Here is a 14,501-nt window from a genome sequence, read left to right as displayed (position 1 = left end):
GTCTTTAATCCATTTTGAGCTTATTTTTGTGTATGGTGTTAGGGAGTGATCTAATCTCATACTTTTACATGTACCTGTCCAGTTTTAAGGGTGGCAGGTACAATTTTGAGCCTACCTTTCCCTCCTCTATTTACAGAGTCATTACCAGGCCCTCTTGGTCTGCCTTACCCACACCTGGGCTACCACCAGACCTCCTCAGCTCCTTGCCCCTCTGATTCTCCAGCTCAGAAGTAGCTCATCGCTGTTTGGGGCATCTGGGTAGGGAAACTGAGGCATGCAATGATGGAGGGCTCCCTGTACCTGAAGATCAAAAGCTCCTCAAGGACCCCCTCCCAAGCATCTTTCCTCTCCCAACCCCACCCCCACCCTTCCCCAATCAAGAAGGTAACCAGCAAGGGGATGGCAGGCAAACATCCTCAATGGCCCTCTGACTGGTTTGGGAGTAAGATAGGCTTAAAAGCTTGGCTTTACATACCAGAAAAACTTTGCGCCGGAAATACTGGTCTAACTTGAAGGTCCTGATCCTTAGCAAACACTTCTGGAATTCCAGACTCCTTCGGTGCAAGGCTTCCATAAACCATTTTTATAGTGGTCTTTTTGAGACAAAGAAAAGAGTTTTTCACTCACCTTTTTTCTTCCAACTACTGTTCAGCTTTGGGGACATACTTCAGTTCACTTTTAATATTCTGGATCTCTGATAGGTTGACCGCAGGTCCTGGAAGTTTCTTAGCTCCTGGAATTGACTTCTTCTCCTCATCCAAAGTGGGAGGAGCACCCTGAAGAGAAAAAAAGGAGAAAGATTTAGCTCACCGAAAAAGACATTTGGTCTCTCTAGGTCATAGACATGAAGCAGAAAACAATTAAAGCAAAAATAGTGTCAGAGAGTAATTCTAGCAGAGTGACTTTTTCTTGTGCTGTTGGGTTACCCTCAGAGTTTCAAGATCTCCTGAAGTTTATAGAAGAATAAAGTTGGAAGAAGAAAACAAGTAATTTCTGCATCACTTAGAAAACACAAGAGTACTGTTCAGTGTCTGATAGCTAATAAAAATTACCACTAGTTAAAAGGATTTGTGTTGTGTTTCCAAGAGAAGCATCTTACAAGATCAAATTTAATTTGGTATCATAATATCATAAGACGCCTGAAAGGCACAGGTTTGTAGACTGTTAGTGCACGGCTATCTCTAACAATGACTTGGTCCAGGAGTTTTCCGTTCTTTTGTTTGGGGTGCAGTGGCTGCCAGCCTTTATTACAGTGACATTTCTGGGAAGCAGAAACAAACTGAAACTGACATCAGCAAAACCTTTTTGAATATGGGTGGGGTAGGATGGAGTGGCAGAGGAGGCCCAGCTCTCCCCTCCTGCTTTGGAAAGCATTTTACGTTTCCTATTGTTTTATGTTTTTCTGTTGTTGTGGCTTTAGGGCGGGACCATATCCTATACATTTTTCTGTGGGTCCTCCAATGCCTGGTGCAGAAGTGCACAGGCACACTTGTTGATGGTTGTTTAGCTGATTAAGCCTGAGAATGTGCCATAGTGACAAATCTATGCCTCTGTGTACATACACCAAACACGTATTAACAGTGGCTGTAAAACAGTAAGATCCGTTGCTGTGTGTAGCTCCTAGAACTCCAATTCATTACTACAGACAGTTGCTGGTTAGCTCATTCCTCCTATTTACTAGCAGTGGGGGGCATATTCCCCAGGGCCCTGGAACGAAGGTGTTGGAGGAACATTTGATCTCTGTGGCAGCCACAGGAGCACGCCTCTCGGATCAGTTTCCTGCAGGGAGGATAACTGAATGACAGGCCCGGCTGCTTCACCCTGAAACCCGCCCATCACCATGCTGAGGTCACACTTCCCACGGCTGCTCGTGACCAATGAATGAGTGTCATAGGATCCTAAGGCGGGCCCGTTCCTGGGAGACCTGGGACTCCCCTGGGAGGGACTTGGGCTCGAGAATTTTCCTTAGAACAGCACTGTTGTCTAAGATGCTTCCGCCCAACCCTCTGTCCCACTCTCCTTCACCTGCATCACGGTCTGAGGACCCTCTCGTTTTTCCTTACAAGTGTTTTCCCCAATAAATGTTTTGCCCATCGAATCCCACCTTTGGATCTGCTTCTTGGAGGACCCAAATTAACAGGCCCCCTATGAGACTGGCAGAGCTCCACCTGCTGGGCCAGCAACTGAGTGAACCAATACAGTTCTGGGAAAAAGAATAAGAAACTGCACGTTTTTCTCAGGTGCAAGCCCTGTGCCCATATGTGTTGCCGGCCTAACTAGGCAGCCCTGTAACTTGGGTATTAAAGCCAATGCCATGCTTTAGCCCCCATCTGGCTCCTATATCTAGTTCTCAAATTGTCTAAACCCTAAAGGGAAAGGGCAGAAAATGTTCAAGCTTCCCAAACTTTAACAAATTATTTGGTAGATGTTTCCTTTACAGAAACGTTTTTAAATTGCTTATTTGAGGGGCTCATGGTTTTTCCTGTAGTCATTTTCTTTGAATCTGACCCAGTGCTGATGAAATAGCTAACATGTCACCCACACGAAATGATACAGTAGTTCGATGTAGACTGTACCTGTTGTAAATATCTGTTGTATATGTCTGGAAAATGTTTCCCCGGGTCAGTGTATAGAGCCATAGGCTCAGCTTCCTTGCATCATGCACGCACATTCATCATTTATAAATGCAGATTTAGAAGCAATAGTTAAAACTGTTAAACATCCACTTGGAGGACATGGTATTCCAAAATGCTCTTTGTTGGGCTTTTGGAAAGAAATTTTAAACAAGGCTATAAAGTGCTCTTTAAAAAAAATTTTATATATATATATATATATATATATATATGTAGTGGTGAAATGAAAAATGTTTCCTTACTTATAAATGTTCCCATGGTTGTTAGGTGGGTAGATCTTAATAAAGAAGTATGAAGGAGAAAAATGTTTCCAGTTCCTTCTATTAAGTTCCTGGGTGAGTCATAATCACTATCTTTCTAATATCAAAATGTGCTATACTGGCACAATTAACACAGAAAACCAGCGTGTGCAGTTATGTGTCTGTGTGCAAGATTTACTGTGCAAACATACACAGTTAAAGGATGAAAATACTTAATATTAGGCACTTTCCTTTAAATTTATTAAAACCTCAATGCACTGTGTTTTTTATTTATCAAGGTAAAACTTTTAACACTTGATTTGGTAAGGTCACATATAATGGAAAATTATAAGTGGGTATATTTAAGAACTAGGTTTTAAGATATTGACTCAGGAGGGGGTTAGTGGTGGTGCATATTCTTAACTGAATCTTCTCTCATCTTCTAAAAAAGAATGCGAATCAGATTCCATTTTTTTCTGTGAATTTGTTATCATAAGAATTATAATACATTAAGGCATGAACAGGCAGGGGCCAGATGGTTCCATTTGGCTAAGTATGCTCTCTTTTCTTTTGTAAGTAGATATTTGAATTGAGAAGGGATATGGAAGACATTCTTTGGTTTTAGATAAAGAAAGCTTGAGAGAAGGCTTATCAGCCCCGCGCCATTCCCAGTTTCAGAAATGGCTATTGTCAAAGGGAAATGCCCCCCTTGGGGGGTGACAGAGTATTTGTAAAATTTGGCAAAATGGTGAACCATTTCCCAGCTATCTCACCTTCATCTCCCTCTTTACTACCAGATGCCCTATTTCGTTTTCCCCTAAACTCTCTTCTGTACGACACAGCAGTCTGATGTGCTTATACACACAGTGTATTATGCTCATACACTGGAGACTTAATAATAACAGCAAACACACTGCTAGCTCTTCTAAGTTACACCTACTAACTCATTTAATCCTCACATCAATTCTCAATCCGTGGGACTTCCCTGGTGGTGCAGTGGTTAAGAATCCGCCTGCCAGTGCAGGGGACACGGGTTTGATCCCTGCCCCGGGAAGATCCCACGTGCTGTGGAGCAACTAAGCCCGTGCACCACAACTACTGAGCCTGCGCTCTAGAGCCCGCGAGCCACAACTACTGAGCCCACGTGCCACAACTACTGAAGCCCGCGCACCTAGAGCCTGTGCTCTGCAACAAGAGAAGCCACCACGATGAGAAGCCCACGCACGGCAACAAAGAGTAACCCCCGCTCACCGCAACTAGAGAAAGCCCGTGCACAGCAATGAAGACCCAACACAGCCAAGAAATAATTAATTAACTAATTAATTAATTACTTAAAAATTCTCAATCTGCTACCATTATTATCCCTATTTTACAGTTGAGGAAACTGAGGCACAAGGTGAGGGGGGGAGGTTAAGAAACTTGCCCACGGCCTCACAGCTAGGAAGTAGCAAGACTAGAATTAAATAGTGTATTTGCATCATGTGAAGGGATCAGGTGGAGAGGGAAATAATTAACAGAAAATCCCAATGTGCTGTTTTGTGGCTTAATAATGATGTCATTGAGAGATTTGGGAGGCAGAGCAGGGGCTTGTCAATACGCTTCAAATCACTTTAATCAAGCAGCTGCCTTGTCTTATGCAGAGCAAGGGCTTACAGAGACCATAGGTGGGCGGGAGACTCAGCCAGTGCTCACAGGCCTTGTCAGATGGCCTGTCCTGGCTTCCTGCTAGGGTCCACCTTCTTCACGTCTGAGATGGTGGCGGGTTTGAGATGGGGGAGCTCCTGGCTGTGATAGAGGTGGCCTGTTCTGTTCAGGAGTGGTTTGTTATGCCCTCGACTTCAGACAGTGATTATCTTAATGGTAAGCTAAGCAATGAATCCCAAATCTAAGAAAGTAAGCAATTCTGAAGTTTTAAACTGGATAGTAATAGAAAAGCGGGGCTCTACTGGTTATTTGAATTCAGATTCCATTTTCCCATTCAAATTATGCAACCAAAGGTGGCTGGGGCCTCGTAGCCAAACCAAGCTGCCTAACTGCTCCCCTTGCAATATTGCTTCCATGAGAAACTTACTCCAAGGTCCAGCCCAGAACTTGAGTCATTAGATCCCACCTCTCCATAAGACCCCACAAGTCCTGAGAGTCCCTTTCAGCTCTCACAATAAGGGAATACCACCCCTCGCCACCCTCCCGACCGGTGAGCCCCACAAGAAAGGTGTAGCTCAATTCAAGAAACACTTCTGGGGTCTCTGGATCTCTGTGGATACCTCGCTCCCTCCATCCTGAGAAGAATGTTGGTTGACCATTTGTTTATGTGGTTGGTCATAAAGTAAGTTTTCAAAACCCAGGCTGTATCAGTTCTTAGTTATTTTAGAATGTGCCGGAACCATCAGGCTGGGGACAAGGCAAGAGTACGAGCAGGGTGCTTTCCCAAGCTCCTAACTGGGACACTTGTGTGGAGGAAAGTACCAGTTGTAGAGAAGAAGCGAGGGCCATCTCTACCACAGAGGAAGATGGGTGCAAGCCTCCAAAACAATAGTCACATCAGTCAATTTAGTGTGAAAAGAGAGTCAAGCTACCTTCCAACTGATTGCCAGACCCAGTGACACACAGCTTACGAGGAAGCACAGGAAGAAAACCTAATTACAGATGAATGGAGATGTAGAAAGAATGCCTTTCTGCCCTCCCTTCTACCTCCCTGTGCTTTTTTCTTACAACATGTGAAATAATAGGCCCAGGAGTCCTTCATAAAAATTGGATAATTCGATCAATCGATGAACAGTCATTTATTGAATACATGACTCTTTCCTCACAGCAACCCTCTGAGGAACGGACAGAATCGTATTTTGCAGACAGAGACTCAGATACTTGACCAAACTCCCAGAGGGAGAGCTCATGATCATGAGCTACCTGGGTGGCCAAGTTAGCAGCAGCAGAACTAGAAATTATGTACCATCAGAGCCGAGTAGGGCCAGGTCTTTTCAGCTTGTATGTTGAAAATTTGTTATTCGTCAAGGGTGACTTAGTGACTGCAACTCCAGAACTTGGTGATGTCACTCAAATACTCTATCTCCTCCTTTCAAAATTTATCTTTCTATTTATAGGAAGCTGGAACCACTAACTGAGGACCACATCAGGAATTATTTATGAGAGAAAAAGGTTAGATGCAGGACAACCAGTTTTATTAGCAAATACCAAAAAGGTCACCTACAAAAGTTTAAAAAGCCTTTTCACCTTTTAAAAAAGGTAAAATACAGTTTGCAATACCCTGTGGCTTTATTGCTCCAAGACCTTAACTTTTTTTTTAGAATCAGACCTTCCAGGTTTCATCAGAAAAGTCAGAATTGAGGAAAAAATATAAACATTTGGGCAGAGAACTATATTTATTGCACCCATGATGAATTTTAGCCCCCATTTTAGAAGACTGGGTATCTGAATTTGGAGGAAAGGAAAAGAAAGAAAGGGAGGGAAAAATACAGAAATTGATAGACTCCTTTGCAAGTTCCTCTTTTCAAAGGAAACACCCAGAGATTGGGGCTTTTTGTTTGAATCCACAAGTAATTTTACGTGCTTATTACCTGCGTTCCCACTGGGGTTTATCACTTATCAGAAGCTGTACTACATACATCCAGCTAGATTGAATAAAAGCTTCAGAGTGAAAACTTAGCAAGCTACTGACTGTTGCTGAACCAAGAGCATCTGAGAGGTTCCCCCTCCCCCTACACACACACACACACACACACACACACACACACACACACACAAGAAGACACACGCAATCAATAAACTAGATGCTAAACTCAGCATCTTGAAGTACCTGGGCCAGGCACTTAGATTTTTGGCTGGAGGGAAGTGAGGGTCAGTGTGTTTCGTGGCTGATTGAGCAAGACAACCAAAGAAATGTATGCACTACATGATGACTCCTTGACCCACATCCATTGGTGCCCTCCTTGTCCTGGAAAGCTGGCCCTCGCCTTGCCTCTGCCCTCCTCTAGTCAGGATGTTGGAGGAGAAAGATGGTGCTGAGCTCTGCCAGCTCAGTTTTTCTCACCTCCTCCGTTTCTGGAGTACATTCTTTTCTTCTGGGGGGTTGCCCAGCTCCTGGCCGAAAGGCTCCCATTGGGATATTGATATTTGCCTAAAAGAGAAAACAGGGAAGATTTAGGTTAAGGAAAGTAAGAAATTGCAATGACACTCTGAGATGGTAATCATTGTGAGGCAAAACAAATCTGAAAAGTACGTCTTTAAAGCTTTTTACCTCAAGAAAATTGCTATGACAGTACAAAAATATGCCAAGGAAAATTTGACTTCCATTTATTCCAGATTTCTTGTACTCATCCTGAGGTCTGTGCAGTGATTTCACAGTTCCCTATTGGCTGGAAGAATTGGAAGACAGTTTGTTCTGGCTGTTGCCCTCCTGTGGTGCCTAATATTTTCCGCTCTCTGGGATGAGGAAAGAACACATAATGATAGGAAAGGAGGCCATGGCATTTGCAGAAACCATCCCACATCTTAGCCCTCCTTCAGCTTCCTTCAGATTTACCACTGGGAGGGGGGCAATCACACCTCCCAAACCACCTCCTCCCTCCCATAATGTCCTAAGGCTATTCTAGGACAGCCTTAGGTCTCTGTAATTTGACACTCTTTTACTTTCTCCCCAACACCCCACTGTGTGGGTCAGTGTGTAAGGAGAGTGCTGGAAAGTCAAGTTGATTGGTATCACAGTTCATAGATTTTTGTCCTTTATTAAGATGCAATACCAATTTCTACCCACAGTAAACATAAAATAACTTCTAGAAAACATGAAATATGCTAAACATTAAATTATGTAAGGAAAATACCAACATAGTTCAAACTTGGGAAAGAGAATATGTAAATTTGAATTTTGTCCATACTTCTTCATCTGGTATCAAAAGGCAAGAATGTTTAATGCAGACCAAAAACATCTTCACCCAGGAGTATCACTCACATAAAACAAGCATTAAAACTTTTTTTTAAGGCAGAGTGTATTTTTTTCCACTTGAGATAAAGTGTTGCCTTATGAGTAGTTGGATTTGTGGGCTTGAAAAGTTGAAATTGCGCTCTGATGTTATGAATGAAAATGATGCCCGAGCAAAGGGAGCAACATATTTTGTTACCGTATGACTCAGTTTGGGCAATTTTGGTACCACACCAAACAAAATCATTAGGAAGTGTGGTATTTGGAACTGCCTGGTATGAGCTCTGTTGCCAGGGGAATGTTTAACTCAAGACACAGGAAATATCCAGTGTCTGTGTTCATGCAACATGGTGGATCTATGTTCTGCTCCGTAGAACAGGAGGTGACTTTTTCCACATAGGACTTTAAAACTTTCTTCCCTACTAGAATAATGATGATCCCACGGAAAGGAAACAGATCCAACGTGTTTGTTGTGGGTATCAAGAGAGGGACATCACCATTCCTAGGGCCAACAAGCCAAGAAGTATTTGGGGTCAGTATGTATCATATATGCTACAATATAAGTGCAGCACAATTTTAGAGGGAAGCATTTTGGAAAAACTAAGGCTGAGCCTTCTATGCTATTCCTCTGTTTAATGGAAATATCAGGTGGCCTAGAGTGGGGGGAGGGGGAGGTATAAGACAAGAGGGAAAACATGTCTTCTATGGTGGCAAATATGGTAGCATACTTCACGAAGTCCAAGATGCACCTCTTTCAATATCTCTGAAATCAGAGCATGTCTTACAGTCAATGGTATCTTAAATTTTTAATGGGCACACTTGTTTTATTTCTTAGGACATAAAATACTGGTATTTTACAATTGACAGTGTCTTAGATAGGATGAAATATCATTAGGGTCCTGAAATAAGATCAAAACAATGTAAGTAAGACTCACCGAAGATGATGTATATTGAACCAATAACTATTTCCATTACTACAGTTTGGATGAAAGAGGGGAAAAGTTGATATAGGGACTATTTGGAAGACAGTTAACTGGCTAAAAGTTTAATTAGATCACCACTACCCTGACCCATTTATTAAGCATGTACAGAGGGCATCTTCCTAATGGGAAGTTAAAGTATTGTTTCTGAAAGGTATGATTGTTAAACTAACCCGTTTAATCAAGTGTGTATGCTCTATGGTGGGTTGTAGTTTTCAGTAATGGAACATGTAAAAATCATCCAGGATGGTGTATTCAGTAAAGCACATGCTATGGAAATACCACCTTTTCTTGCTCAGAGATTGATTTTAGGAATGCTTGTAGCCTCTCCATGGTACCTGGGTGGCTATGGTAGTGAAAAGAGCCCAATGCTAGGAGTGGCTATAGATTCTCTGTACTTGAAAGAGTGACAGCTGCTCTGGGTCTTGTCTTCCCCACTTGTTTAATGTGAATGTTAGGCTTCACTAATGGAACCCTTCTCGGCCATGGAACCCTTCTTTTCAGTAAAGTGTTGTGAGAATATGTAAAATGCAAACTAGGTGGAGGTGGAGCTGCTCTGGCCAAGGTTATAGGGAGCCCAGACCCCATCTGCTTCCCCCAAGCCCCGGACCGTGAGCACTTCCAAGGAACTTGGGGGCCCAAATCTGACAACCATTGAAAGAGATCACCCCTAAGTGAATGAGTATTGATGTGCATTTAAAATGTTCACTCTGCCCACTGTTAAGATGTCTGTAATTTACTTTAAACTACTTTAGCATAGACAGTGTGATATTTTATACGCACAGGTTGGTTTAACTACAACTGTAGGGAACACTATTGCTCTCATTGGGAGTTCATCCTCCTGGGGTGGTTAGGTGGTAAAATATCACTAAGACCACGTTCCCCAGATTGCTGCTCCAAGTGTTTTCTGTTAGGTTTATCTCCACCAATAACCGAGGCTTTAATGTTTGCATAAATGGCAAAAAATCAGTGAAATAATGGAATGACTATTAGAAATGGCTTGTCTTGATGAAGTTGGAGGAGGTTAAGATATGTAGAGTGGTTAAAATATTTTAGAGACAGTTCCCACCCTGCTGAACAGAGTGTAAGAATCTGATGCCTATAGCTTGCATCTTTAGAGACAGAGCTCAGAGGGGTGGTCCCTAAGTGGGCCTGTCTCCAGTCATTGATAATGAGGATTTCTAGCTGACTGCTGCCAACTAGGGGCAACAGAATCCCCACCTGCCTCCCATGAACCTTTTATGCAAACTGGCAGTCACTCAGAGCATTTAAAGGGACAAGAGCTGAGGCTTCATCAGGCTCACAGACAGACTGTATAGATGGTTTCTGCTTGTTTGCTAACAAATGCGTGTTTAACAAAGTGGCAGAGTTGGGTTGGGACTAACTTTCTTCTTAACCTGGTGATGAGGTTGTGGGACAGTAACTACCCTCCCCACGGTCACCACAAACCACCCTTATCCACCCTAAAACCCCAAGATTCAGCTAGGTTGTCATAACACCTTCATCCTCACAACAAACTTCTGAGGTGCAGACTATCATCTTCATTTTACTCATAAAGAAACTGAGCCTCAAAGAGGTTAGGTGATTTGCTCAAGGCCACACAAACTTACACCTTGAGAATGGCCTTGGAAAAGGGGCACGCCAAATGGATAATTCTAGAATAGGCATCAAAAAAGCCACATTTGAGGGCTTCCCTGGTGGCGCAGTGGTTGAGAGTCCGCCTGCCAATGCAGGGGACACGGGTTCGTGCCCCGGTCCGGGAGGATACCACATGCCGCGGAGCAGCTGGGCCCGTGAGCCATGGCCGCTGAGCCTGCGCTTCCGGAGCCTGTGCTCCACAACGGGAGAGGCCACAACAGTGAGAGGCCCGTGTACCGCAAAAAAAAAAAAAAAAAAAAAAAGCCACATTTGAAAAGTGAGCCGTTAACTCACTGGCCTGATGCTTTTTCATCTTTAAGGCATGACTCAAGAAACCCAGAACCTAAATGGTTTTTTGTGTGTTTTTTTTGTTTTTGTTTTGGGTTTTTTTTTTTTGCGATACGCGGGCCTCTCACTGTTGTGGCCTCTCCCGTTGCGGAGCACAGGCTCCGGACGCGCAGGCTCAGCGGCCATGGCTCACCGGCCCAGCCGCTCCGCGGCATGTGGGATCTTCCCGGACCGGGGCACGAACCCGTGTCCCCAGCATTGGCAGGCGGACTCTCAACCACTGCGCCACCAGGGAAGCCCTAAATGGTTTTTTTGACAGCAAATATTGACAGGATCCAGAGCAGCCTGTGAACGTGTCAAGTATCCAATCATTAATGTACATCTAAGGGAGTGTCAGAGGATTGCTTTGTAACTGATTAGAGACGATTCATTAATATAATTGTAGGGCGGTGATATTTGAGTGACAAATTATAGGCTAAATTAGAACCATAAGAAAAATTCCTTGTAACTTGAATTTCATAGAAATGTGTAGACCTATAGCTCTCTGTTTTTGTTCCATCAGCCAGAGGATTGGTGTCATATTCTCGTCTTTTTCACTGACTTGCTGTTTGAACACAAACAAAATACTTTCTCAATGACTCGATTTTTCCATCTGCAAATTGAACATGGTATTCACTACTCAAAATGGGTTTGAAATATGAGCTACGTTTTTATGAAAGAATAAACAAACAGAAATCAATGACCTGGAGTTGATATGAAGTTGGACTTCCTTCTCTATATAGATTCTGTGTAAGTGTAAAGGAAGCAGGCTTTTGTTTTTTCCTTTTGTAACACCTTCCCTTGCTTTTATTCCCTCCTTGAGATTTATTCATCTTAGATATTTCTAAATATGCCCCTGACGTAGCAGACCCAGTGCATCACTTTCCCAAGCTATACATACTTTGTTACATCCTCAAAGTTGGAATGGAAAAAATCTACTAGATCATCTTTTGCCAGAACAGGATACAGTTCCCTGATAATAGACCTATCTGATGTGAAATGAATACTACACTTGATCTCACCAGGTGAAGAAAAGCCGAAAGAATTCCCTGTAAGTTAATTCCACTAGTCCCTTAATTATTTGTATTGTTCTCTTGCTTGGCTCCAGGCTTTGAGCCCGAGAATTCTGGAAACAGTATTCCCTCCGCAGCCACTCCTGTGTGACTTACAGTGCAATGGCATCTTTCCCCAGTGGGCTGGATTCTGTAGCTGCTAGCCACTGGATACTGACAATCCCACTCCACTTTGCTTTCCAGAGCCCTTGTTCTCTTATCTCCCCCTCCCTTTTCGTCCCCACTCCGTCTCTCCTTTTAGCGCTCAGGCTTTTGGAGTTTCCTGCCATTGCATATTTGTTTCAGATGACTCCCCACGGGTTCTATCTTTAGTTTTCCAAGGTCTCCAACAGCACCTGCCAGAATCTATAGCCTCCCCCATGGCTTTCTCCCAGCCGCTGGAAGAGGAGCCCCTATAGGGTTGCATTTTACAATATTTCTTTCTGTGCTCTCCTATTCTTACAGTCCTTGTCCTTCTCTGAATGGAGCAGGATATGACATTTTGAGATTTCTAGCATCTTCACAGAAGACTCTCAGAAACAGGGGTGTTTTCCCAATAGCTAATTTTAAAAGATTTCTTATTTGATATATTAGCCTAGATTAGGAAGACAGACAGACAGACAGACAGACAGACACACACACACACACACACACATACACACACCAACTAAAATATATCCAACCCATTTTAAAATAAAGCTCTGTATCGCTAGAATGCATGACTTCTTTGTCTTTAGGGATTCTTGAAATGTGAAATAGATTCAGAACACACAGAACTTTCCCACTCAATACAATTTTGAGAAACTCCCACTCAGCCACTGTTTTTCACCCATGATGTTTCATACTGAAAGGTTGTTGTGTTTTTTTTCCCCTCTGTTCTCAACACTTTTTGTTCTCTTCAATAATTTTCTGAGTGACTCAACTGTAGTCTTGTCATCCAGGGGAAAGTAGATTTCAATAATGTATCGTACAGCTATTAAGAGAATGTCTACAATCGGTTGAAGGCAGGTTATATTTCTGAAGTACTTGTGAATGTCAGCCTCAAAAAATGACATCCCTTAGTCAGTATATTGTCACCAATATGGAGCCCTGGCAGAGCAGCAAAGATCACCAGCTGGAGGTAGCTCTAGAGTCAAACTGCTACATTTCAAGTTCTGGCTACACTTCAAAGAAACCAGCAGTGGAAATCATGAACACTGTGTTATAGTGGTTTACCTAAGAAAGAAACAGTAGATCCAAGGTCAAAGGAAAAACATGTGACAAATGAAAGTTCATATTTTATCTTTCGCATTTAAATGCAATAGTAAAGGAAGGTATGTATCATCATTATTATTATTAGCTTTTTTTATTTTTTTGCGGTACGCGGGCCTCTCACTGCTGTGGCCTCTCCCGTTGCAGAGCACAGGCTCCGGATGCGCAGGCTCAGCGGCCATGGCTCACGGGCCCAGCCGCTCCGCGGCATGTGGGATCTTCCCAGACCGGGGCACGAACCCATGTCCCCTGCATCGGCAGGCGGACTCTCAACCACTGCGCCACCAGGGAAGCCCCTATTATTTGCTTTAATAAATGTATTTGATTAACTGACCAGCCATGGGTGGTTTTAGTCTGTTCCTTTGTACGAAGGATTGTCACATACCTGAAATCTTTTATAAACTGGAAATCCTAGATGGAATTAGAGTCCCTAACACCTGTCTGTAAATATTTTTGTCGGGCTCTTTTCTTTCACGGAGCCCTTATGCCCTGAGCAATGGAGAGTGGAAGAGCAATGGTAACGGGTGGGGAAGGGAAAGAAGTACTAAAACTCAGGGCATCAAGATATTCTGTTCTACACATGGATTGGGTGACAGTGGAAACTTCCCATAGTAGGAAGCCATACACTAACTAATGATGCAAGGCTCATATAATCATTCCTCTAAAATGTATGATAAAGGAGTTAGTTTTAGTTTCACGAGCAGCTTGATTAAGTCAATTAAGCAGAGAAGTGGGATTCAGTGGCCATGGTCATTTGTATTTCAAGACCATGTTTGTTACTGAGTCACTTTACTTTGTACTTTTCACTCCTGGCCAACTTACATTTAAGATGACTTTAATCAGGGTAAGCTATTAGCTGCTTCTGCTGAAATGCTGGCACCGTTTCTGAATGTCGGTTGAGGGCTTTAAAAGGGAGGACCCAGCATCCATAAAATGGTAATTGTCCTTCAAGTAGCCTTGGTAGTTATGATTACACCCACTCCTCCATCTTCACTCTCGGTGCCAGGCTGGAGATGGTAAGTAATAAGACTAGTCACTGTTGCAAAATGGTTCCAAACGTGGGCTTTGGGATCAGGCAACTCGGGTTCAGTTCCTGACTCTCCTACTCACAGGCTGTGTGATCCTGAGTGAGTTTTTTTGCTTCTCCAAACCTTTCATTATAATCCATGGAAATCCCATTGCACTGTGCCAAGTACATAGTAAACCCTGAAGAAACTGACTATTATTATCGTCCTAATAATAAACCTTAGAAGTTATTCTCAAGAAGTTCATGGACTATTAGAAGCTGGACAGAAGCTTACGGGTCATTTAATGCAACATCCCCGCCCCCTGCCCTTTGCAGCTCATGAGGACCAGGGGTGAAGTCACGGAGCAGAGCTATGACTAGGGCACAGGACTCTTTTCCGTTCAACCATGAAACTCTCAGATCTCACGGGAAAGGACAA

The 14,501-nt window shown here is 43.1% G+C and overlaps 1 protein-coding gene across 1 annotated transcript in view; it reads right to left on the bottom strand.

The window, feature by feature from the left end:
* SMPX (small muscle protein X-linked) overlaps positions 1–14,501 on the bottom strand; it is a 52,470-nt gene that overhangs the window by 29,720 nt on the left and 8,249 nt on the right. Inside the window, exons 3-4 of the mRNA XM_060137025.1 lie at positions 6,921–7,007; positions 628–776 (exon numbers count right to left, since the gene is read on the bottom strand). Of these exons, the coding sequence (XP_059993008.1) occupies positions 642–776; positions 6,921–7,007 (222 nt within the window). The 3' untranslated portion in view covers positions 628–641. The remainder of the gene's footprint in view (positions 1–627; positions 777–6,920; positions 7,008–14,501) is intronic.

The sequence above is a fragment of the Lagenorhynchus albirostris genome, chromosome X, assembly GCF_949774975.1.
Source record: "Lagenorhynchus albirostris chromosome X, mLagAlb1.1, whole genome shotgun sequence".
Taxonomy (NCBI): domain Eukaryota; kingdom Metazoa; phylum Chordata; class Mammalia; order Artiodactyla; family Delphinidae; genus Lagenorhynchus; species Lagenorhynchus albirostris.
Note: the sequence above shows the minus strand (reverse complement) of the source record. Positions and strands in the feature narration are given on the sequence as shown.